Source organism: Synchiropus splendidus, chromosome 2, assembly GCF_027744825.2.
Source record: "Synchiropus splendidus isolate RoL2022-P1 chromosome 2, RoL_Sspl_1.0, whole genome shotgun sequence".
In the NCBI taxonomy this organism is placed as follows: domain Eukaryota; kingdom Metazoa; phylum Chordata; class Actinopteri; order Syngnathiformes; family Callionymidae; genus Synchiropus; species Synchiropus splendidus.
Window position 1 is genome coordinate 26922017 of NC_071335.1, and position 26962 is coordinate 26948978.

Consider the following 26962-nt stretch of genomic DNA (forward strand, 5'->3'; position numbering starts at 1 on the left):
CCCTCCACACGGTTGCGGAGCTCAGCTGCCGCAAAGCCTCGTCCTCCGGGGCTTCGAAACGACGCCGTGTCGTCGGCTGTGTGTCAGCCGGGGCTTGAGCGGCAGCGTCGGGCAGGAGCGTCCGTCACCAGGCGCTGAAACGGAACCCCTTTCTTCTCCAGCGGACATCTCGGCACATTGCGGGGTTTTGTTTTTAACCCCTTCCTCGCCGCGCCCGAAGCCGTTCGTGTGTGGAGCTGCCGAACCGTCGGACTGAGATGTGACCGCGGTCCCGCCACACTGCAGCGCCGCGGCTAGCTCGCTCATTCCGGCCGCGTTGATGCCGCAGCAGCCGGCCGAGCTGCACCAACCCGCCGCCGCAATTCGGAAAACCAAACCGACCGGACCTGTGCGTCCCGAACCTGCGCCGAAGCCAGTACTTTGACCCGCGTCGCGAGGTAAGCTAACGATGTGGTGTTTAAATCCCCGTCGTCCTGACGACTCCTCGGTCTGCGGTGTTTTTTTGTTTTGTTTTTAACAGGCAGCTGGATAAAGACAGCCAGTCCGAGGTTCGCTGACAAACAATAGGCTGCCGCTATTTTCAATAAGACAGTCGCAACGTCTTGAGCAGTTTGACCTACATGTGCCTGAGATATCAATTTAACCTTCAAGTCAGAATTCAGGGAGAAGCGGGCTCCGACATGCTCCGTGTTCTTCAGCAACATTTCATCCAACACGGATGAGGTCATTTCTGTCGGGTGCCAGCCATGTTCGTGTCAGAGTACGGTGTCATAGATGGGCACATTTGCACAGTGTTGATGGATGGCGAATCATTCTTTGTTGTTAACTCCTGCTGCTTATATGAGCCCATATAACGGGTCATGACTCTGGTTAACTGCCTTCAATCCTGTCTTCCATTTAGCATGGAATTATTGTTGATCTGCTTATTAATGCTATTGTAATGTACAACTGCATGGGCTCCATCATGAATGATAAGAATATCAAATGGGATTCATTTCTCATGTGATGTTTTGAGGCTTTCCTAACGTTTGTAATAGCATTGTAATACCAAATACCATCCAAATAAAACTCGACAACAGCATTTTCAAATGATATACTTGCTTTAATATCTAGAAATGAGCACCAATATCAACTCAAATAGGCCACAGGCTGGGGTACATATATATATATGAGCACTCCACATGGGTCCGTCCACACGAAGACGTGTCCTTGCAACTTTCTGAGATCCAGTTCCAGAGTGCTGGTGGTTCTCACATCTTCACCCAAGCTGCTGCTTTGTGAAGGCGGTGATGTCATAGCCGCCTCTCTAACCTCATTCGAGCTACAAGAACATTGTTGGTTGATCGCACAAATACATCTGTGCACCAGTCGCTTCCAGATTGTTTAGATCATTTCCTTCTTTCTCAATGTGTGTTTCCTCACATGTTTATATTTTGGTCCAGATAACTTGCATCTGGACTCTGAAGTTGAGCGTGAAGATCTGGCATCTCTTTTAGTGGCCTGTGAAGTTTATAAATGAACATCAGAGGAGACGTAGTCAGGCTTTTGTTTTCCTTCAGTGTCCGTTTTTAAACGCCCAGTCACTTGTTTTCGGTCTTGTGTACGTCTGTTGACAGTGTTCGTGATCCAGTTTCTCTTGTCTCTGACTCGCCTTGACTCTCCCTCTTGCTCCTTTTATGAACTAATTCATCTCTTTCATCCTTTCTTGTACTTTCATTCAAACAGCCCAAACTCCATCCTAATATTTTGTGACGTATGGTGTTCAACACAACGGCAATCCCTCGTCTCCTCCCTGTTCTCCTCTTGTGTCCTCATGATTTTGTTCTCTTCAACAAACCGGGATGTTTGTTTTCCGCCTTATAATTATGGTTTTGTCAAGTAAAACAATGAATTTATTTTTACTTGAACGGTCTGAGACAAGGATTCGCTGCGGGCAGGATGAACCAGGTCGCCCCTGGTTTAATCTCATGCTGTTCTTTGCAGGCGAGCCTGGGGGTCGTACGGGAAAGAAATTGTCTGGAATAAATTTCAAATCTGTTGTTTATAATGGCTTATATTAAAGAAAATGGCGTCCTAGATCTCAGCGTCCCTTCAAGTGGGGTGAACTACCACTTTACACAAATTTAATAGCAAGGGTTTTCCATCCTTATCACCCTATGCAGCTGGGATAGGATTCAGGCCAGATGACTTCCACAGACGTAATGTGGTCATAATGTTGTTACCGAGTTTTAAATTGTCTTGCTGATGGTTCTGTGTAAAAAATAGTAGAGTTGCCCAGCTACAACTTTATCTATTCCGATACGATACCGATGACTACTAGCCGATACCAATATTGTTTATGTTTTTTTTCCGGCAGTGTCTCAGTGAGGTGATTCGTCTAAGGGTGAGCGAAAGTGGATACAACAATGGCCGCCGTCGTCAACTACTCCCCACCCTGGTGGGTCAATCTGCTGCACCGGTTGCCTCACTTCAACTTGGAGTTCCAGATCGTCAGCAGCGACTTCCAGCCCGAAGACCCTGAGTACCAGAAGGTAAGTCACGCTCAAGAATCTCACTTTTCGGTGGCGCTGAGCCACGCAGCAAGCCAGCTGACCACGTGGTGACCGCGGCAGCGGGGAGGAGGATTCCCTGTCGGCATCGATCACCGCTGCGAGAGCAGGTAGCGTCCTTGATAGAGACCCTGACCCTCCAGCGGCTTCATCACTCTCTCAGATGGCTTGAGTGCGGAGACTATTAGACGACTCATCGATCGTTCACCGCTCTCCCAACTGGAATTTAGGATGCTGAAAGCCTGCAACATAAACATGATGAATAGCACGGTATAGTGCTGCTGCAGTCATCTTACCTTCTCGACTTCACCTCTCTGGAGAGTCAAACTTTATGGTATCGGTCGTATTTGTTGTCCGCTGGTGTGTTTGTTTAAGGGATTTAATGTTGCTTATTTCATTTGGGGTCCACACTGGGGTGGAGCCCATCAGGTCAGGGGACGTTTCACCACATGGTTGTGTTAGCAATTCTGATCTGACTCTGGGCTTCAGTGCATCATATCGCTGAGTACATGGATGTCTGTTTTTAGACTCCCTGTTTAGTCTGGTTCGTTGTGGTTGTGTGAAAAGCCAACACGACAGTACAGCTGGCTGACATTGTCCTCAACGCAGACGTGGCAACACAGATTGCTTTTCTTCAGTGCGTTGCATCTCCAAATTTTAATGAGTTACAGACTGTGAATCATCACCGTGGCTGCAGTTCATGGCGTTGTGTATTTGTTTAAGGAGACGTTCAGATTTTATTAGAGGTACACTTAAATTAGGGTGCTCACAAATGGCTTGTGGACCGCCGTCCACCATATCTGGGTCTGGAGACCAGAACTGGATCATCGCACCTGATGTTAGCATGCAGCATTGATTCCCACAGTGTGATTCAAATGTCAGTCCAATCTGCTTTTACCTCCTTCTGAGAGATTTGATGCTTCTCATCTCTCACTCTGCCGTCACACTGTGTTGCTCCAGAGGTGAGGATGATTCGAAGACGATCTTCTCAGTCACCTTGTCAACCAGAGTGTTCCACACGTGGATCATACGAGGAGAGAGACGTCAGACATCTGTGTGTCTTGTCGGGGACTACTGAAGTCACATCATGACTAAAGAGGGTTTTGTCCTGGACAGGCCCAGAAGTTGTCTCTTTTGAACCTTCAACTTGGCCCAGCTGCTGGAAACATTCACCCCGAAAGGCTCCTTCAGATGTTGACCGTTGCCAGTATGTTTGTCTAAATGAGGCTCAGTACCAGAACGCCGGAGCCCAAACCGCTCTAGAAATTATGGTCCGACTAGCAACATCTGTTTGTGAGTAAACTGCCATGTAAATTATCGTGATAACATCAAAACTAAGAGTCCACTCCTCACAACTGCTAGTTTGACTTCGGGTCGGGAAAAAGTCAACCCGGAGTCTACAGTCGAGGGTGGTTCCTAAAATAATCTCCTGTATTGAGAAAACGTCTGGAAATAGGTGACTTCCTTTACTGCTTATCAAAGAAACCATGTGACTTAAATAGTTCCGTAAATGAAAATCCTCGGCAGATCCCTAGTCAGTTCCTGGCCATTGTAGAGGTGTAATGTCTCCACCTACCGCGTTGACACCCCTCGGGCACCCTCATACCATGGTGACCTGCACGGACCCTCGCTAGGTAGATGAACCACCTCAACAGGCTCCGTCCAATGTGGAGATCAGCTCTACTCTGAATCCCAGGCAGATGCCAGAGCACCTAACTCTAAGAGAGATGCCTGCTTGAGGAAGCTCATGTTGACTGCTTGTGTCATGGATCCCATTCTTTCAGTCATGACCTAGAGATCATAACCATGGGTCAGGGTTGAGGGCTGGCACCAAAATAGACTGGGAAATAGAGAGCTGTGCCTTCTGGCTCTTTTCGTCTCCACGGTTCTAATCCGCAGCTCCGATTCCCAGATTGAGCTGTTGCCCGCGTACGACAAGACTCTTTAAATACTTCTTTCTTAGGACCATGGTATCTGAATTAGAGTCACCACTCCTCATTCCTGCACTCGAGAGTAAAGTTGTCTAGCGGTCACCGGTAGATGAAGCCCAAAGAAAAGAGCCACATGATCTGCAAAGATTAAAAGGATGACAAAGTATTCTGTAATACTTTGCAATGTCCTAAAAGTGGACCAAACATTTCAAGTTGGCTACGGGAGACGCTACCCCGACCCCGCGTGCCTTAGTGGGCAGCTGGGGTTCGGATAAACTTGTGGCTCCTCCAAAAAAGCCTCAGCTTCGATCTTCCGAGTCAAACCAAGACTCATCACTTCCAATCCCACGTCTCGTGCGCAGCGGTTGCCCCTCAACCAGAGGAGCGGGAGGGTGTGCAAGTTCAAGAGCCGAGCGTGGGAAGGCGCCCACAGCCTTCAACAACAGAGAAGCGGGGAGTGAGAGGAAGAGAAGTGAAAGAGATAAATAGACCGATTGGAGGCGAAGTGAGTGTGAGGGGTCGCTGAGCCATGGGAGGTGCGGCTAAATTGCCAATAGGCCACTTCCTGCATGCTATTCAGAGTGTAACTAGGAGGCTTTGTGTGTGCATGTGTGACCACTGGAATCTTAAGGAAACCCCGTTTTCCAGCGCATCTATCTGCACCTTCCTTTAAATCATAAGTCCCTACTGTCTCTAGGTTCTGTGTCACATACAGTGTGTTCACTTTCTGCGCCACTGCGCATTTAGAACTCCCTGTTTGTGGAGGTGAGGTCACAGGACGCCCTGAGGGTCTGCACTTGTGTGTGTGTGTGTGTGTGTGTGTCATTGTGTTTGTGTGAGGGAACATAGGGGTCCCATTCAGGGTGAAGTCATTAATTCTGGCTAGACGATGAGCGGGAGCGGGTGGAGTGGGGTTGGGGGGAGATGGTGAGAAGAACAAGAAGAAGAAGAAGAAGGAGGCTAAATTGGAGGGAGAGAGGGAGGGAGGGGGAGAGTGGGAAGAACGGGGGGAGTGTTGTGAAAGAAAGCTCTCATTCTTTTACTCTTTCACTGGAAGCCGTCTTTAGATTGGCTCAATGTATCTGTCTCAAAGGCTTTCATGCGTCCACTCACCCAGCTGAGAGAATCACAAACAAGTCGCTCTCACACACACGAAGTCGCAACACACAAAATAAAGAAGCTCTCTGTCTGTAGTTTGTCTCTCCAATATAAAAACGCAGTTCAGCACCATTGTCCTGTTAAGTTCTCCATCATGTTAGCTCTCTGAAGACTTGCTGACTCTGGGCCTTTTTTTTTCTTCGAGAAACAATTTCTTTTCCTGAAATCTGAGCTTCCATCCCCAGTTTCCTCTAGTCGCTGGAACAGACTTGTGCAAGAGTGTTTTTGATGGATGTGCTGCGTCAGCTACCAGCTCCCTGTTAAACAGCTGCGGAACATTACAGTCGTGTCATGTGACCCGCGTACGCGGTTGCAGCTGGGGACAAGTGTGTCGGGAGTTGGGAGTAAAAAACGTTTCCATATGAGTTTTAAAAAGACAGACTTTTCTGGATGGCCTGGTGTCGCTGCGTGATGGCCGTGGTTGCTCTGGATTGCTAGTAGATCCTGCTTTCATTTGATGGCCAGCTCCTTAAAACGTTACTGCTCCTCAAATATCACGTCCTCCATGTGTTCTGTACATAGTCTTTAGCTTTACTTGGATACTTTCTTTAAACTAAGTGGACACACTGTTTCATCGCCAACTCAATAGATCTCAGTTTTGTTCCTTTTGGGGTTTTGGAGCCTTGCAAATCTTTGAGTTGCGTCAACCTGAAAGCACATTTGCTGAAATCACTGGCTTCTAAAAATAGCTGATAAATGTCAGATTTAATGCCGCACGCTCATCATGACTTTTTCTTACCGCCAACGCAGAGCAACTTTGCATTTTTAAAAACAGTTTGATGAAGAGCCAACTGACAGAGGTGTCAGACAAAGGTCCAACTGGCCATTGTGAGTGAGGCCTAGGTGAACTCTCAGATTAGGATTCCCAGGTCTTGACCGGGCCTACACTCCTTTCATCCAACTCTGATGCTAGATCAAGGGTGAGTCAAGTCTGAAGGCGTCCCATTGTTCTGGGTTCTCTATCTACAATGTAGGGCTATGAAATTACCGGTCACAAACTCGTTCATGACTACATCGGAACAACGTGAAAAAAGCCTTGCAATAAACAGTATCTTTATGGACCACAACTTGTGCCACTGCTGGCAAATATTTCATGGACGCACCGCACTCCGCCACTTGGTGCTGCTAAACTCTTTTGGGGGCCAATGCCAAACCTGAGCCGTCTCCTGCTGGTCCAGTCTCCCACACTGTGTGGCTCTCATTCCTGTGGTCTTCTTTTGCTCATGTCCTCCAGTGAGATCTTTATCCTGTTTATTGCAGACAGGCGTTTGTCAGATACCATGCCTCCTCCACGCCCAGCACCTTCCACTGCCCCCTCGAACACCCACAGACTCTGACTCAGTCGCCCAACAAAAGTATCTTCCTGTTCCAGTTTGTGACTTGCAGATTGCTTCTACGTACAGTGGGGATAATAACGGTATGCCAGATGAAAACTTTTTTCAGAAGTCAGTAAAAGTAAGTCGTAGTAAAAAACACTCTATGTCACATAATCAAGCTAATGCGAGGACATTTTGTTCAAGGTTGAGGGACATATTCCCTATTTAAAAAAGGCATCACCTGAATATCTGTCTATGTGATGCCATTCACCAACAGGCAACCTTTGACCCAGTTGTACAAACAGATCGCGACTCGTTCAATTTGAGATACTAAAACAAGTTGAGAGGATCCCAACAGCGAAAGTGCAAGGACGACTCGCTGAGGTGGAAGTGATTGATCCTGTCAGTTTACGTTCACACACACACGAATAAATGGACAGATTGAAAGTGGATCAGTGTGCCTGGCAGAGTAGCGGCCCCTCCCCCAGCCAGCCTGCTGATCTCCAGCTCATGCACACACACACACACACACATATGTACACTCTGTGTACTTATTAGTAGCTAATTGATCCACACTTAATCTGCTTCACGGTTTGTCAGAGGCGCCGGTAATCTTACCGCCGTCGAGCACCACAGTCCGCTGCATCGTCGGCCCAGAATTAAAAGTTGATCTCTGGACATTTTCGACATCAAATCAAATGCAGCTGTGTTTCGCAAGCAACATAAATAAACAGGAAATACAGTACACAGAGGTCTGCACTTGTGAGGACCATCACCTCGCATTTATGGGGCCGTTATAAACAATTCTCCTTGATGTATCCATTCGTTTGTGACCCACAGATTCTGTCTGTGGGACGGCTTCCGTGCAAACATCAAGTGTAACATCCATAATAATATACTTAATGCATGACAGGCAGTGTTTAAGCCCCGTCAGTGATTTCGCTGTTTAAGCACACGAGGTCAAACAGTGCATTAATGGTACAGAATGTGTCTCATCCGTCCGACAATCAAAGCCTCTAAGCCTTTAGATTATCAGAAAGGATGATGCTACTGACTTGAAAGCTACTGGGCTTATCTGTCTGTTGTCTGTGATCAGGATCAAATCCGTCCATTGGTCTTATTTTCATTGTCAATGAAGCTGACAGATTAGTCCTGTCCGGTCTGCGAGTGTCAACGAGCCGTTTTGGTCCTGGAGAAATACCCTCTTCCCTGAAACCCCCTTCAGGGTGTCTGAAAGGTCACTGGTGGAATGCCTCAGCAAGGAGTCTGCCTGGATGAGTCCTGACCTGAAGCCCTGCCTCTTCAAATGACTTGAAAATGGAAACTTTTGACTCTTCCATTGTAACTGCCCAATGACTGAAGACACCGTTGGATCCTGTCAGGGGTCGCCACAGCAAATTAGGCTCCTCCACCTTCAACTATTTTATGCATTCAACCTTGTCAAAACTATCCTTTTCATTACCTTCTCCTTCAACACACAGGATTCTCCCCAGCACTTTAGCCACATGGGGTACGGGGGCCCTACCCTGGGATTTCCCCCTCCATTTTCCCAGCGTAGGGGGATTTTTCAGCACTTTTTTCAGCACTTTTTTTGGTATGTATTCAAGTGTCAACTGCTAAGACAGTTCATCATCTAACTCTTTTTCTTTGGGAGGGCCGATAAGAAGTACTATGCCCTCAGCCATTCTCCTTATCAAACCCCCCTCCCTCCTCCGGTCATAAAACTCTAGCACACCGAACCCTGTAGAAAAATCCTGGGGAGCACCTTGCCAATTATTCTCATTTCTGATCTTGTCCTTACGACGTATTCCCACTGGCCACACTTCCGTTTATGTCTTTGTAGACTGCCGTCTTCAAATTGGCTTTCCTCTTATCCCTCTACAACTTTGTGAGGAGCAATTACAAGCAGCCCAAAGCAAACGGACAATGGCTCCATTACTGTGTCGAGTATGGTGAACGCACTCCCTATACAAAAGGAAGGTGTCTATTGTGTGATATTTTCAGGAAGTTCCTCCATTTGTCCGTGTTTTTACAGCTGCCCTGTTAACTACTGTTACAGCCGTGACTGGGCTGCTCTTTTTTTCTTTAGAGGAGCGTGTCACCAGCCAAAGATGCCGTCCTATATCCCGCATTCTCTGCTTTTGATTTGAACAGCAGCTGGTCTGACACACTGAGCCGAAACCACATGTGCAAGGAAAAGACATCATCTTTCCCTCAAGAGGTCAGATGACCTCACTGCAGGTTACAGAAGACCACATCTATAGAGTCGGGATGGTTGGATGTGACCTCTTGAGATCTGACACACAGCCTTTTGTCAATGATGGTCCAGAGCCAAGTGGCAGAGGACGAGAAAACAGTGATGGTGGGGATGAGAGTTCAGCTTCTTCTGAGTGGCATGGATTCACTCCTTGTTTAGAAAGAATTTAAACAACTAATATGTCTCATTAAAACTGCCATGTCTTGTTCTGTTACGAAAACCCTCTTGGATTGTCACTCTGTCTGTACATTCATCCTATGAGTCATCTGGGGCTTCCAATGTGCCATGACTTCCCCGCAGAACATTGCGCTTCATCTTGTATATGGTGCTGTTATCTGTGAATAATTGTTTGACACAGTTGTATTCTGCGCTCTACTTTTCTGCCATTGAGATCTTGTCCGAGCTCAGTCACAAATGCTGTCAGAATTTGGACGTTCGTAGAGGCCTTCTCAAGCTTGTTTGATGTGGTCAAAGAACCCCAGCCACGATGGTGGGATGTGCCAGATGCTCGGGTGCTGCTTTATGAAGGGTGACCAAGTCAAAGAAGCACAATGGTTCACTTCCCTGACAGTCCATGGTTGAAGGCCAGTTCAAGTCAGGTATTTCCCATTCACTCTGTCCTTCCAGGATGAGAGGAAATCTATAGCCATAGCTGGGAGTTTGTGCAGAGTCTTCCTCAGAAAGCACTAGCCTCATCTAACCCTCTCCCATGTGCCCTTTGGGTATGTTCAATTTAAAATCCTTCTCCACACTGGGATGGTGTCTTCCCCGGGTGTTTTTCTGTCAAGACCAGCATGAATCTTCCTGGTCATGGTCCTCAATGAGCCTTTCTTCTGAGCATTTCGACATCCTGTGGACGGAACACAGAAGCTTACGGAATATAAAGCAGCTGGTCCTGGTTTAAATGTTGGATCCATCTGTCTCAAACGTCTTAGAGCCGTAATTGTATTTGAATACAGAGGAGGTAAAAGTATATTTGTGTTCATATCTTGGTTAAATGTGATGTCACCCTGGTAACAATGCTGCGTGTCTACTGTACGCGTGCAGTTACAGTCGACACAAATTGCTGAAAAAATTCCTGGCAAGCGGCAGGGAAGTAAAAATAGGTCAACAGCGCTAACAACCAGCCGTTTAGAAGCCTGCGAGACTCTCGGGGGCGGAGCCAGATCCTGCTATCATCCGTGTAGGAGACCCCAGACCCTCTCCCGTGCTGTCCTCTTGGCTGCTGCGCCGTCTTTGTCTTCCATTTGATTGTCTGTTTCGATTTCTGGAAGCCTGAAGTGGCCTTGGCGTGTGCCTGCCCATCAATGACTTTTCCAGATGATCCCTGAGGGAAAGATAAACAGAGAAAGCAGCGGGGAAATTGCTGCCTTCGTTTCTCGCAATATGTCTCTTTTAGCTTTCACATCATCGCTTTGTGCGTCGCCAGTCTATTTATTTTCATTCCAAAATCACTCCCCCATTCGTCTCCTTCATCCACTCTGGCCTGATTTGAAACTTCAAAGCACGTGTATGTGTTTTTATGTCTGTGTGTCAAGGGATGTCTAAGTGTGTTGCTGTGTCTGGGAGATCCGACCATGTGTCCTGTCCCTGAATGGTTATGCCGTGTGCACTGGTTACTTAGCTATTGCCTATTTTCTTCCCATCCCCTCATCTCTTCCACATCTTACTCGAGTTTGCGTCGCAGGTGCAACAGTCGTTCAGACTGCCTTCTCCCTGAAATTCTCCTCTAGCTCTTCTTGAGGAACCAAGGTGTTCCAAGCCTCACGGTGTCCAGGGTTTTACACTGGGTCTCCTCCCGGTTGGACACGTCTGGAGTATCCCGCCAGTGAGGCGTCCATGGATGCCTCAACTGGATTTTGTTCATGCGGTTGAGGAGTAGTTTCACACTGAGGCTCTCCCAAATGCCTGAGGTCCTCATCCTATCACTGTGAAGAAAACAAATTTGACATTGCCACCAAACTTCATTGCCATAAATGAAAATAGGAACCAGGCTTTTAGCTAGGGTTTTCTCACAAGGATTCGAGACAGTTGAGGGGAAAAACAGGGCCTCCTGAAGGTGTCCTGCTTGAACGTCCCCAGGCCCCATGGATTCCCTGGTAGGAACATAGATGAGCTTAGTGTCTTTGTCTCTGGGCTCAGCACCATCTGAACAGTGAGAACTGAATGATATCCCGAGGCCACCACATTCACAGCCACTAAACTGACTGGCATGGTGCCACATTTTCGGTCAAGTCAAGCTCACAAGGTACTGGTTATACTGTGTAAATTATTTTCCCCTTAAGAAACAACACCCCGGGTCTCAGTCCCTTGCCTAATTTGATCATGTTTCCGGCCAACGCTACCTACTGTATGTCAAAAAATGCAGTGGGAAAGGAAACATTTGCTTCCATTGCACTGTCACCATGCAAGCTGCCTCACGCTGGGACTGAAAAGTCCACTTGGCTGCTGTCAGGGCGCCTCAGGAGTGAAGTCTCCATGTCCACTTAAATCTCTCCTTTCCATTCATTTGTATGTTTGTTTTCTGAATACATGCATTCGGATGCAGGTGAGCACTTTATTGCATCTTTCTGTGGGAATGAAAATAAAGACCAGTCGGTGCTTAATTTAAGAGGGGAAATAGAATCCAACCTGTCAGTCAACAAACTCTGGAGCCAGTGAGATGTTTCTGCTTTTCACCTGTTGATATTGAACGCTGGTAACAGTGTGAAAGTGCTTCGAAAGTTCAAGTGTGTTGTAACAGGGAGCGTCATGTCTGGCTCTGTGGCTGCATCAGCAGTTCACTTCCTGTTCTCCGAACCCGCTTCCCAAATGTGCTCTTCATTAAGATAAAGAAAAGCTCATGAAAGGTAATAGTGAAATCAATCCATTCTGTAATCTCTCCTTCACAGTCGGTGCTGCTGCTGGGCGCGGTGGCGCTGGTGTGTCTGGGTCTGGACCTGCTCTTCCTCCTCTTCTACTCCTTCTGGCTCTGCTGCCGGCGCCGCAAGAGAGACGACGCGTCACACTCTCACACGCACTCGCAGCAGCCCAGCGCCGACTGCTGCTGCACCGCCTGGTGTGTCATCATCGCCACGCTCGTCTGCAGGTACGAGGCTTCCCGCCGACAGATGCTGAACGCTCCTGATGCTCTGTCGTGCTCACAGATGAGAAGGGAAGATGCGTTTAAGCACCTGTCGGAAAACACAGTCCTCTTTGAGCGTGAAACCAGCTCGGTCTCACTCAACTGTTTGTCTTCCTGTCGTGCTCGCGGTCACTCTGATAACGTTTATTTAAAGTCCTAATCCTGGACTCTGCTCTTGCACAGTCACATACACTCACATTTTTGTTTTTCTGTCCTTGTGGGGACGTTGTGGGTTTTCTCATTGCCATAACCCTTTCCCCAGCCTCTCACCCGAAACCTAACCATCCAAAAGAACCGGCCAACCTTAACCAGGACCCAGTACCAACCTGAAACCCAGTTATCTCACGCTTCCTGAACCTGAAACATCACTTGAGAGTGTGAAATTTATTTGTTTCAGAGACACCAACTGCACATATTGACATTTCATACACCTAACTGTCGCACTTTCATAAGACTCAAAAGGGAAAAACACAGATTTATAATTACTAAAGCACACAATTGATAGATGGATAGATAGATGTAACACTCTACTCAGTCATCTAAAAGTATCAAACCCACTAATACACATCCATACACAACAAACTACAACTCAGTTACTGAGTTTACTTTACTTCAAAATCTTGGAGAAACACACAGAAATATCACACTTTCATCCTCAGTGACAGTCGACACATCTCACATGCGGCGACTGTCACTGCATCTTGTCAAATGCAGACAAGCTTTGATTCCATCGGCATCTGCACGCATTTACAAACACACACACACACACACACACCGTCATATGGTCGATACACAAAACGGTCCTCCTCCTGCCTCCTCTGTTATTTATTATTTGCTGTTTGCTGGCCTAGAAAGGTTGCCATGGAGACAGATGCTGCGACGGGAACCAAATTTTACAAAGTGCATTTTTGTGCGAGCTGGAGCCCAACATTTTTGGGTTTCAATATTTCATGGTTGCTATAATATTGCCTGTTGAATATTTGATATGACCTTCGTATGACGGTGCGCTCATGCGGGCTCCAGTCCAAAATTAAACATGACTCCACGGCATATTTTTGGCTCTGGGAAGTGGCGTCCGTCCCTTCGCGTGTGGGTAGAAACGAAAGTTGTGACTTCGTTCCCCTGATTTAAACAGCATCACCACGCACTGAGCTGATGGAAAATTAATAATAAAGGGTGTCAGTCATGTTTATTTCCAGCTGCCTTTGATGCTACAAAAAAGTCACTGAATTGTAGAAAAGAGTTCTGGACTTTTCATAAGAAGAGCAGGACAGGAGCTCTGTCATCCAGGAGAGACTCTGAGTAGGACCTCTGCTCTACCAAGGTAAGCCAGATGATCCTTTCTGGGCCCTTAGTGGTGAGATGCCCAGCTGGGTGGAGGCCCCGGGGCAGACAAGAGTCTCCAGGTTGGCCTACCCAATGAGACACATCCTGGGAGATGCAGATTGATGGTGTGAGATCTTTCACAATAGATACACAATAATCCGATCACAGATTCGGAAATGATCCATAACAATCCGATACACTATAAACAATAGAGCAACAATAGCCAGGTTACACATCAACAGTCAATATATTAGTTTTATACGGGTGGGTCCCAAAGCCAGACCAGTTGAGAACCACTGCTTTATGCCCAAAGCTCATGACCACTGAGGTTTGGAACAATGACCAACCCGCGACCTTTGTCTTTTTGTTCATCTCATTTTCACTGTCTGATAAACTGCCTTCCTGACTGCACCAGTTCAATTGCTGAGCTCACACTGCGGAGACATCTGAACCCCTCTTCCGGGGGCTGAACCTCATCGCAGAATGTGGCAGTCCACCACTGTCTCATATTCGCTCATGCCCTTTGCCATCCTGCCCAGCTTCGCCACTCCCGGTGACAGCTCCCTAAAATGAGGCTGTTATCCATGTGGCTGTCTTTTCTGCCTCTGTGAGTTGTACCATAAGTTGCTGGCCTGGAGACGCAGTGAACGCTCCGACAAAGGCTTCCCCTGCTCAAATCTTGGGCCGTCACTGTGCAGACACGGTGCCGGTACAAAGAGTGCACCACACACATGCGCAGATTATCGCCGGCTCCACACAAAGGGATGGGAGCGGGCTGCAGCACTTTAGCAGGGCGAGTGAGGACAGCGGGTGAAGTGGGGGCTGGTATTTGGGGAATGAGATGGATTAAAAACATCATGCAGTGCTGTTCGGGGTGTGTTTTTGGGGGGTGATTGTGTTGCAAGAGCAGGTTGAAGTGAGGGTGCTCCGATGTGGGGCGGAGATGCAGTAGGATTGCATTATATGCCTCTGGTGATTCAATTATTGTGTGTGTTTTGTGTACAGTACAGCTCAGTGCTGCCCACTGTTGGAAGCTACTGGAACTGCAGTTCATTCTGCGGCAAGTTTTATTGCATTAAAGTGAAGCAATTAATGTTTTTTTCCGTCTTTGCTCAGCGCTGGTATTGCCGTGGGTTTCTATGGAAACGGGGAGTCGAGCGATGGAGCCAGCCGTTTGGCGTACTCCCTCCGTCATGCCAACCGCACCGTGTCTGGGATCGAGAAACTGGTCAGTCAGCTTTTTTCCCCTTTACCTTTAACACCAATGCTGGATGCTCATCTTGGCCTGCCGGCCCTCAGGTGTCCGACAGCGCCGTCGCCTTAAACCAGACGGTGGAGGAGAACCTGGTTCAGCTGGAGACAGCCTACCAGGAGCAGACGGACTACGTTTCCATCACGCAGAAGCTGCAGGGCCAGCTGGACGAGCTGGTGAAGCTGATGGTTGACGTCCCTTTCTGGTCCAACACTGACATCTCCCTGGAGGATTTGGCCCGTAAGACGGAGGCCTTCGATTTTTACAGGTCAGTGGCGAAAGCAGAAGAGGAGGACAGCCGCGTCGATGGCTGTGACTTGTGTGGAGTGGTTTAAGAATGCTGACCTTCATTGATAGTTGAGTTTGCTGACTAACAAACAGCAGACGTGTGGTGCTCACGCTGCCAACTGTGTGTCACAACTGTTAGATAAACTCATCACTCGCTGAACCACTAGAACATAACAAGTCTATTGATGTCTGCCCAAAATCTCGCCATGGTCTTTGACCTTCCTTGACGTGTCGTTTCAGGTGGTTGGGGTACCTGAGCCTGCTGCTGTTTGACGTTCTTATCTGTCTCCTGGTCTTGTTCGGACTCATCCGCAACTCTCGGGGAACATTGATCGGGTACGTATCGAGACTGTTCAGTGCTAGCCTGCTGTCACGTAGCAAAGCGTGACACCAAGTCCTTCAACTCACTTGTGCTTCCAGTCCGAACTAGGGCTGCAACAACTGGTCCACATCGTTCTTCATGTTTCTAATAGACGACGTTATCGCTTTCTATGTTCGCGAGCTACAGCTGAGGCACCTGAACTTTAGTTTGAAATAAAACATCAAAGACTAAAGTGGGACGCAACAATTATGAAACAAACTTTTTAATCCCCATTAAAATTCGAGTGTATGTTTATTACATTTTCCCGTCCTTTTTCAATTACTACTTACAACCAGACTAGTCAGCTGTTATGGTGACTGTCAAAATAGTTTGTTTGTTGCAGCCCCAGATCAAAGCTCCTTTATTTCTGAACATATGTGGTGTACATTCTCCACGTGTTTTTGCGTTCTCTACTGGAAAAGGCTTCGTCACATCCCCAAACTTCTCTGTCCTTCAGCGTCTGCTTGTTGGGGGTTCTGACTCTGATCATCAGCTGGGGCTCTCTGGGCTTGGAGCTGGCTGCCGCTGCTGTACGTGTTGCCATGGTAACGCTGCCGAGCTCTCCGGCTCCGCAGTGATGTAATCTCTTCCCAGCGCTTCGGCGACGGTCCGTGCGGACCGACTTGTCATGTGTGCTCCTCTTCCCACTCACAGTCGGCCAGCGATTTCTGCGACTCCCCTGATACCTACATCACCCGGGTGACCAAAGAAAACGCCGTCATCAACCAAGGTACACACGACTGGCCGCCATTTTTTGTGCCTCCCTCATAAAACGGTGTGCGATCCCGCAGGCTGATGAGTGAGCATCCTGATTTCATTCCCGCCCTGATATGCGGCGTCTATTTTAAGAAACAAGAGTGTGTGTTTTCAAGTGTGTGTCCAAAGGGATTGGCTTTGATTGGCACTCTCGCTATCTAAGAGCTCCTCTCTCCTCTGACTGCAATGCATCACTGAGCCTCGACTCCCAGCCTCGGCTCGCTCACCGCAGCCTCCGATGTGTAAAAACACCGGAATATTCCCAGGCCTTTTCTCTTTGGCCATGGTCTCCAGACATCAAGCTGCATCTCTCTTAACGTCCCTCAAGACGTCTCTTCCTCCTTCTTCTCTCACACTTGTCTTTTTGTGCCGAGCTAATGAGTTCTGCTGTCTGTCAGTTGTTTCCGCTCTGCCTGTCTGAACAGATGTCGCCTCCCTGACACACACACACACACACTCACATACAATGGGAAGAACAATCCCTGGCACGCAAAAGACATAATTACACTCCTAACAGCACAGGATTACTTGTAGGCAACAACACGTTCACTGATGGACACACAACCTTACAAAGAGAGAGTGTATAGTGACATCTGATACAAAAGCACACACACACGATAGACAAGGATATTTCATGCATGCAGTATAGAAGGGATTTGTGACGCACAACTTCACCTGGTCGCTCAAATATTTCCCTGCAAACACATGATTTTTGCAAATACACAGCATTTTATGGACACACAAAATTCATGCTCATGTTTCAAAGACACACAATTACACCTCACCATTCAGGGCCATACACACCAGGCACACACGATGCATGCTGGAGTCTAAAAGACTCACAAGGTTACACATACTACAGCTAAATTCCCAGCCGTATTCTGCTACACAGGGCTCCGCACAGAGATAAACAACACGCGACCATCGGACCTCAGCACAGGGAGAAGCTTACACGCACTAGATGAACACAAAGATACCCTGTGTTGATGTCGACATAGAGAATTACACAAGCCTCACCGAAACAAAAAGCCGGCACACAAATACAGCACAACTTAAAGACAGGATAGGTTGATGTGATGTTTTGTCATTTTGGCCCATAATATTTTGTCGCCTCCAGATATCCTGCAGTACTACTTGAGGTGCAGCGCCGGCCAAGTTAATCCGTTCCAGCAGGTAACAACCGTCTGTACTCCTGTGGTCTGGTCTTTCTGAGGTAGAAATATGATCAACTGACCTCTGAATGATTTGTGGGAGGAAACTCACACATGCATGAAGGAGACGCACAGCCGGCCTCTGAGAGCTGAGAGTTGTGACCTTCGTGCCATATGGCAGTCGCCAAAAAGTCTCGCCAGCTTCCCTCACTCTATAGCTACGATGACTGCCGAGCAGGAAGTCATGGGATCAAATCCGAGTGTTGTAACCAGTGTGGGCGGTTAGGAATCACGACATGCTGAGCCATTGTTTGTAGTAGATAGTAGAGACTGAAAAAGAGACTTGCATCGCTGCAAAGAGTCACCGATGTTTAAGTAAAAGTACAGACCGTAGATGGGCAGATTTCAATGTAATGAGACAGCATTGGTGAGTTTGTTTCATGAGTCAGTCTCCATGCTGGCGTCTGTTTTCAAAACTAGTTTAGAAGACATCCTCATGCATTTTATAGCACCACTGACCTTTCTACGGTGCAGACAGCACCATTGCACCCGCAGCTTATGTATGAACAAGCTCTCTTTTCCTTGTGCTCTCTATAGTCCGGAAGTGACAGTTATTCACATATTGAAGTCTCCTAAGTAAGTTGGTGGAATAAAAAAAATAATAAAAGCACGGATGTCCCATCTGTGTTGCAGAGGCTCTCGGGCAGTCACAAGTCTCTGGTGGAGATGCAGGACGACGTGGCGGAGCTTCTGCGATCGGCAACGCGCGATTATCCCAACACCAAGGTGTGTGTTCGTGAGTGAGCCGGCGATGACAGGAGGCCTCCGTTTCCACCTGAGCGGCTCCACATTATGACTGTGATGAAAGTGGCTATTAATAATGAACCAGCTGACGAGTGTGTACCTGCTGTTCGGATCCATGCCGGGCGTGTAACCCGTGATTGATGTGCGCAGGAGAACCTGGAGCAGATCCAATCTGTGCTGAACTCCACCGAGGTCAGCCTTCACCAGCTGACAGCGCTGGTCGACTGTCGCAGCCTACACATGGTGAGTCAGTTTTCACTGGAAAACACTTCCTTCCTTCCTGTCGATCACCGAGGCCTGGGAATAAATGCTCGTCCGAGTAAACAGCAACACAACAGCAAACATCGTAATGTGTTTGTCATGACTTTTCATGACAATACTCAACATATAAGAATAAATTGTGACCGTCATGTTATATGTGAAACATAATGTTGATATATGGAGTATAATAATGTTGTCTGTATCTGATACAATGCACTGTATTTTACCATATTCGTTTCCGGACTATAAGCCTCTACTTGTTTCACACACTCTGTACTTGCTGCTAATATATTGGATTTTACGTGAAAACAAGGTTGATGTCTCCAAGATAGGGAGTCTCATCCCATCTGACCAGTTTTTGCCCCTAACTATTCCGGGTATTTGCGCCATTACTCCGGTGTTCCTGGAGCTCCGCCTCCACAGCCGGTCTCAGCTGCGGCTCAGAACACAAAACAAACACCCCATTAGATTATCATAAAAATCCCCAGCTGTTAGCGCCATCTAACCGCGACATTAGCAGCATCTGCATTCTCCTGACGTCCCCCTCTCATGCAGGACTACGTCCAGGCCCTGACCGGACTCTGCTACGACGGAGTGGAGGGGCTGATCTACCTGGTCCTCTTCTCCTTCGTCACCGCCCTCATGTTCTCCTCCATCGTCTGCAGCGTGCCGCACACCTGGCCCAGCAAGAGGTAACGCACCCCCCCCCCGTCCCGACACTCTTCTTTATTAAGGCGTCGTCCCTCCCCGAGCTGCCGTGTCTCCTCATCCTCCTGCTGCATCCATTTTCTTGAGTTTGGCTTCTTTATTTTCGTTCCTCTGCCGACGAGCACCAGTGTCTTTTTTTTTTTTTTTTTTGGGTTCCTGTGCCCCACTTCCTCCTTCTGTTCCTCCCCGTACTCTCCTCTCTCCCCGTCCTGATTTGGAAAATGCTTTGGGCTTCAGCGAATGATGGTGGATATTGAACTAATTCAGTCACCATATGGTCAGCAAATCCACCCGCTCCCCGCTTTTCAACTCGTCCTTAGTAGCGACAATAGAAATCCCAACCTCTGCCCGGAAACCCATCCACGATGTTCCTGAACCAGCGTTTTGTCGCTTTGTGTTGCTGCACTCGGGTTGAAATGGGGGTAGCGGCGCCATCTTGTGGTCAAAAGAGACGCTAAACTGCAGCGCGTGTACGGAAAACATTGATAAATGAGAAACCTTGATAAATAAATGTCGACTCATTTTCATAGGTTTTGAACTGAAAACGTGTCTCTGAAGTATAAAAAGTCTTTAGGAATAAAAAAAAAACTTTTTTTCAGCAGCATCAGCAACAAATTAAAAATGAATTGTGTCCTTTTATGACTCAGAAAAGGCATGATAATTTTAGAAACGCCGACCTAGACATTACACATTACATGCACGATGTATCCTGTCCTTTCAATTTGGGGTTTTTATTCACATGTCATTAAAAGTTACAACATACCCTCCATGCCAACATGGCAATCGCAGGAGGAAAGGATGAAACAGCACCGTACTGTCTCCGAGACCTTTGATATTTTATATTCAATTTAGAATTGAATTCTGAAGGTGCTGTAAATTCAACACCTTTTTTCTAAGGAAGTTCTGTCTGGGGTTTGGAGTCAATCTTTAAACTGAAACTGAGGTGCAGTCTATCAGTCAGGTGACTGAAGAGCTGAGCCAAAAGGCCAAATATCACCTTGAGATGCTGAACGGGGAGACGCGCTGAGTGGGATCAGAGAGGTGTTCTGGGCCTCCCTACAATCAAGTTTGTGTCGATCATATTCAAAAGCTCTAATTCAGTTCATTTCTGCAGCCAGAGATCCAACTTCCAAATCAGCGTCTCTCACATTCGAAGCTTCATCCTGTTGAGTTGCTGGACGATCGACATTTTTGACCATATTATCTTTCTGTTTGCTCTTTTTTAATTTATAATTTGCTTTCATGGCGATGCATGCGTCGGAACAGATTCCACACAATCTGTTTGAATCCGAGAAAGAGGCCGTCTGCCGAGCATGAGTGCAAAAGTGGACTGCGTGTTTCTGCCTGAGAGGAAAGGATTTTAACCTGCAAGCCGAAGCCGGTTTAGAGAATCTGGTTGTGTGTGTGTGTCCTCTCGATGACAGACCTGTTGAAGATGAATGCCGCCTGTGTTCCTCTTGTCTGCTACTTTGGTGCCGGGCGCATGGTTTCACCCGCTCCGCGGTATCAGGGGGCTGCACACGGCACAACTCCCCTTCTCCGAAACTCCTCTTCCAACTACTTGTTTACAATCTGTTGTCTCTCTCGGATCTCCCTCCCTTTACCCCCTCCCTTCCTCTCCAACGCGCCCTGTCCTTCGACCCGACCGATCGAAGGACGGACAACGAGGACGGCGAGGACGAGTCGGGCGCCTCGCGGGGCGGCGTGCACGATAACCTGTACCGTGTTCACATGCCCAGTCTCTACAGCTGTGGTTCCAGCTACGGTAGCGAAGCTAGCCTGCCCGCCACCGCCCACACTGTCAGCAATGCCCCCGTCACTGAATACATGTGAGTTAGCACCAGACGCTCGCAGCGCCAGAACTGGCCTGCCCCACTTAGTTTCCCCCGAGTGATACAGACTAGTTTGTGACTTGAGAGCTGACAGCAGCTCACTGGTCTCTCTTCCATTACAGGCACTTTATGAGCTAGATGAATAAGGTCATTTACTAAATGTCATCATAAAACAGACTCTCACTACTGCATGTGCACATAACGAATGGACCCCAGACTTCTGCCAAGGTTTGAGAGGCGCTCAATTATAACTCATAAATATTATTTGTTGTGAACGTTCAGGTCATCGTGACCGACTGTTTTATATTCTGTAAATGGTCTTCTGTGATCCATCAAAGGTGGTAACCCGGCAACAAGGTCATGTGGCCTCAAAGCACTTCTCCTCCTTTGAGTTATATGTTGCTGCAACAGGCCAGGAACAAGAGACAAAATTTGGCCAGCAAATGGACCATAGAAGCCCCGAACTTTACCTTCTGAAGACTTGTCTTAGGTAGAAGTAGTTGACGTTCACGTAACAAGAGATGTTATCCCTCTATTTCTTAAAATATTTCTATGTATTTTTATAAACTAATGTGGATTACATAGAAAAATATTGTTTGTGATTTGACAATCTATTTATGCTGCTCTCAAAGAGCTTTACTGAGTAGAATCCAAATGTATATAACTTCTACTGCTGAAAGTGAAAAGTTACTTGAAACTTCGCCTGTATTCTAATAATCTTTCATTTAGCTGTAGTTTTGGCTACAAGCAAGAAGTCAAGTGTCTGATAAGAGTTAGCTGTTATGCGTTGTGCTAACACACGCTGATGGCTGTTTGAAATATGCCCAAAATGTTGACCCTCTTTTCCACTTTTAAAGCATCAAAATTTCAAGTTTCTGTCCCTTCAAAACCTTGGCAGAACAATTAGCATCACAGTTACTTCAGTGTTATCTTTGACATGTGATCAGCACTTTTAGCATCACATTGAAGGTTAGTCAGGTCGCTGTTTGTGCTCCGGTGTGGAATATTGTGAGAGCCCCTCTTTTGCCAAGAATGCTGCTGTTGGGTCACTTCTTGGGTCACGTGGTTCAGCCAAGCCGTAGCTGACCAATGTGGGGATCTGTGACAGCTGAGAGGGTCGCGTTCTGGACCGGCAGCTGAGGACCAGTGCTCACTAGTGCTCCTTAGCGAGTTGCTGCTGTCAACGGATCAGAGAAGAGCCAAGTGACCCCGAACTGTGTAGGACTATTGGACCAGGCCAAATTCTTCAGTCCCTGAATCCGAAGTTGCTTCTCCTCCTTCACTTGGTCCCTGAACACCCCTGAGAGCTGCAGGCTTGTTGGCAAAAGTGGGCCCTTTCACAATATCAGGGTTGGTTCACAAGCCCTTAGAGAGCACCTGTTCCAGATAGTCTCCAGCTGAGAAGCAGTAGCAGGACGACCGCATGCAGTAACCTCTTATTCTATAATACAGGAGCCAGAACGCAAACTTTCAGAACCCCCGGTGTGAGAACACCCCCTTGATTGGCAGGGAGTCCCCTCCACCCTCTGTAAGTGCACACTCTTTAGACCACACTACTCCCTCTGCTGGCTTCCAATACCCACCGTGCTGCTGGGAACTAGTCACAAAACACCCAACCATTGTCAATTCAGTTGCTCACCAGAACCAAAGCATGCGGGTGTGGATATTGGAAGAAGGTCTCCCTGTCTCTACACCACTGCAAGTGTCCTCTCGTGGTCATGGATCGTCCTGATGGTCATTTTGGCAGCCTGGGAGACTTTAGCTTGAACATGTTGTCCTCTATTTCTGATGAGAACGGTCGGAAGGTTGAACCTCGACGCACCTCTCGTTCTGAAACTGTCCCTCGCCTCTGCGGAGTCGCTCCCGAACGGCAAAACATTTGAAAAGGCCTGAGCCCAAACTTACACCCCACCCACCCCCCTGTTCCCTCCTTTCCCTGTCCTGTCCCACACTGTGTCCATGTCCACTGTTTCTGTGACCCCCTTCACCCGACACCCCCCCACCCTTCCCCACCCCGAGTCTCACTTTCACAGCGTGGAGCAGTTGCAACGTCTTGACCCGAGGGGGAGCAGGCGGGTGTAAGCAGACTAACCCCCACCAGGCTTAACCCGCTACATCAGAACTAGAGCACTAACGCCAATAACAACCAACCATCACCCAGAGCTAATGGAGAAACCCGGCTGTCCAAATGACTGTCACTCTCTTCCTCTCCATCTATCAGTCTGTCTCCATCCATCCATCCTTTCCCGTCGTCCCTTCTCTTTACTTCACACCTCCTGTCCATCTGTAAAGGTCTGGTCTTCAGTGAATGCTGCAGTAGCCGCACTCTTCCTTCCAGCTTTCATCCCTCCTTTCTTGTCAGTGATGAAACTTCTCACCCACGTTCCATCACTTCAATTCTGATCCTCTCTGTCGCCCCCAATTCTGTCATGCCTTCCTCTGCTCACGCCTCTACTGTCTTTCGTCTCCTCAGTACACCTCCAGTATGAGGGCCAAGTATCTGGCCACCAACCGACCGGACCAGAACCGACGCTCCGTTCCCAACGACCAACTGGACCCCGGCAGCCGGCCACACTCTGCCGCACGACCACAATCGTCCGTCCACTAATGTCGGCCATTGTTGCTCCTCAACGACGGCCTCCAGAATCCACCGGGATCCCAAACGCCAATATAGCCCACTGCACAACTGAAGCGCCTTTGCTCACACCTTTTCCCTGCTAGGGTCCGTGCACTGCCCCCTAGTGGACAGTATTCCACATGACATACACTGAACAGATGTAAATAGTGTACTCATAAGTAGAATCATTACTGGTAACGTGGTGTGTGGTATGTCTATACTGTAGTTCTCTCTCTCTCGAGCTACGCTCACAACAAACGCGACAAGCGCTATCGCACGCAAAATGACTTCCCTCATCTCTCAAGCTGCATAGCACTGTCAGTCAGTTCTCTAGCGGAGATGCAGGGGTGGACATGAGCGCAGAGAGCTAGTGTTTAAATCCTTGCATTGCTTCCACGTAATCGCCACAGAAACCACACGCTAGTTGCAGCCAAAGCGACAAGCTTTGCTAGTAGGACGAGATTTACATGATCGTCAAACTCAACAGCAAGGGCCATTGTTTCGCTAACATTGCACCATGGTAGATTTTTTAAATATTCTGTTTGCTAGAATAATAACAGCACGTCAACGTGTGAATCAGTCGCTTTTGATGCGCGTGCATCGCGTTTGGTGTGAACGTACCTTCACACAGGCGCACAACAATATTTAGGACAAGCGTTGTTCCGACTGCACACACCTGTATAAAGAAGATGCAGTGAACCAGGAAGCCATGTTTAGCTAGACGCTCCATCATCGCCATCTAACTTGAATCATGAGCTTGACAGCAGTGCGTCCGCGTCTCTCCATGTGACATCCACATCTGTAACACAGGCCAGTTGTGAGTGTTTTAACAAACTGTGACGAGAGACGAGGAACACGAGAAGGCTCCATCTGTGCCAAAAGAACTCTTGCCGGGGAGGCTCGCCCGATCCTCCCCTTCTTACTGCCTCCACGACGTTTCCCTTCTGCTGTAAATAGGAACAAATGAAAGGGACGGGAGCGAGAGAAAGGCTGAGCCGTGGACCGAGAAACGGAAGGGACAACATGGTGCTACGTAGAAGCCAAGGGGGTGGAGGGGTCACGGGAAGGACTGCTTTTTTTCTAATTATGATTTTGCAAAAGGGATTGAAACCCTGAGGTTGTAACATATTGATTTATGTTCATTCATACTGTGACAAAACTGTAGTGATCTTTTTTTTTTTTATTGTTTCTTTTGACCCTGTGGTGGAGGAAAGCGGATACTTCTGTTGCACTGTTTACTCTGATATTCCAGCAGCTGAAGTAGCTGCGTGCAAGCCTTTCTGGACTCTCAAAAATACATCAGGATATAGGCTGTTATGGGAAATGTTCCTGCTACAAATTCTATTCTGGAATGATCTGGGTAGTCGGCGATGCCAACTGGGCTTTGTCTTCACTCCGCCTCGTGGTTTTTGTCCCGGAGTTCTGCGGCAGCCTTACAAGTCTGGTAAAAGTTTGCCGTAAGATGCCAGTTTACTCTTCATTCGGGGGGGAAAAAACATCTGCACAATATGTGAAGACTGCAGTGTGGTAGATTTAGTCTCTCTGGCCATAACGCCCTCATCTGGACAGAGTGGGTACTGAAAAAGGTGTGAGCTGTCGCGGCAAGCGCTGAATTGGAGTGGAGGCCCTCAATTCACCCTTAATAGGAAAACTTAATTGTGCCCTCCGTTGGGCGCCAACAAAATAGGTCAAACATGCGGGACAAGTCCAGAAGGATGGTGTTTATCAGTGGGTCAAAACTTGTTTGAGAAGCTTTTACTCTTTCATACCACAGTCATGCTGGTGGTGGTGAGCGATGCCTGCAGCCATAGCTGCCCAGTTACAGACCATGACCCCCACCATGAGGCAAGGTAGAGGCTTGGCACCGTCCTTCACATTTCCCGATGGCCCACTCACTTTTTATGGCGCATTGCTCCCTGCCGATAACCACACGCACCCGTACTGTAGCAGGCTGGATATCCAGAAAAGATTCCTTGAGAATCAAAGCAAACTCCATCAGAAATTATCTGCTTCTCTCCACCACAACCCCACGAGCACAAAAACGCTAGGAGGTGAGTCGGCCAGTGTGTGAAGGCAGCGGCGCCTGTGCGTAGGCGAGACTCCGCCGTGGCTGGCTGTCGCTCGATCTCAGTGTTACTGTGAGGAATCGGCGTTGGCAGTCATTTCCGCACATACACTTGTAAAATGGCTCTGACCTGCTTTTGACCTCATCTAGATGTGTCGCTGTGGCGTCAACCGCTGCATTGCATCACCAGTGGTGTAGTAGTGAGTAGTGCACCATTCCTGTACAGCATTTTAGATTCTTCAATGACCACTTCTCGTCTACGCGAGACAATCGGTGTGACTTATTAGAGAAATCTGAGCTACCAACGTCTGGGTCTCCTCACTGATCTATGGCCTTTCATAACGTTTTTAAGCGCTTCATATCACTTTTTTTATTTCCCGTCTTGTACAAACTTAAGGATACCTAGGTGTTTTTTAGATCACGAGGAGGCCGCGGTCCTCACTGACTAATTCATGGTGAATGATTCTGTCTTGCGATGTTTTAATACGACTATTCCAGTGTTGCCGGACCGACCGGTGCGTTCGATATCCTTCGCCCAGACGTCGACGGGACAGGAGCTCCGACGCACCTTCGTCCAGATTTTCTATGGCTGTTTTTATTTTCTGATGGTTAAAATAAGAACAATGTTAATGTACATGTCCAAACTGTGGTAATGATATACTTCAACCTGGAGTCAATGTTCCGAATTAAAGCAACTTTAACATACGCATCTGCTGTTTCGATTCTGAGAGTGCTGGGGATCGAGGGTGTAGCAGGGCCCCGCAGTTGGGAAGAGCTTTCAGTCCAGTGGACTGAGGACTGGTTCAGGGTTCAGGCTTAGGTTTTTGGCGTGATAAGGGAGATGTTCTTCTTGGAGCGATCCACTATCTCAAGTGCTAGAATATCAAGTGAGGCTTTGGCATTGTGCCACTGTGTTGTCAGCTGTTTTGGGAAGGCTACTTGGTTAGATCTACAAACTGTCACTGGAGAAATGTTGGTAGAACTATGGCCTAAAACTGCTTTTATATGCACATGACTCGGCGTTAAATGAGTCAACACTTATTAAAACCTAATGCATCACACACAATAGTGTTTGCTGTTCATGACAAGCTTGTTCCTCGTGTTGTCGTCCAGACCAGAGCATACAGAGACCACGACTTTTCCAATGATAGGATTTCAGTTCTTGGTTTTATTTGGGGGGAAAATGAGCACTGTTTCTTCTGCAGT

At 47.8% G+C, this 26962-nt stretch overlaps 1 protein-coding gene across 1 annotated transcript; it reads left to right on the top strand.

The window, feature by feature from the left end:
• Positions 1-48: 48 nt before the first annotated feature.
• Positions 49-26570, top strand: LOC128753434 (protein tweety homolog 3-like). The gene is made up of 15 exons (XM_053855135.1): positions 49-437; positions 2357-2531; positions 12103-12299; positions 14778-14889; positions 14961-15181; positions 15442-15537; positions 16020-16092; positions 16217-16292; positions 17436-17491; positions 18163-18255; positions 18424-18516; positions 19090-19226; positions 20898-21071; positions 22527-22602; positions 23548-26570. Exons 2-15 carry the CDS (start codon positions 2406-2408, stop codon positions 23680-23682), a joined length of 1665 nt encoding a protein of 554 aa, XP_053711110.1. The 5' UTR covers positions 49-437; positions 2357-2405; the 3' UTR covers positions 23683-26570.
• The last annotated feature ends 392 nt before the right edge of the window (positions 26571-26962 follow it).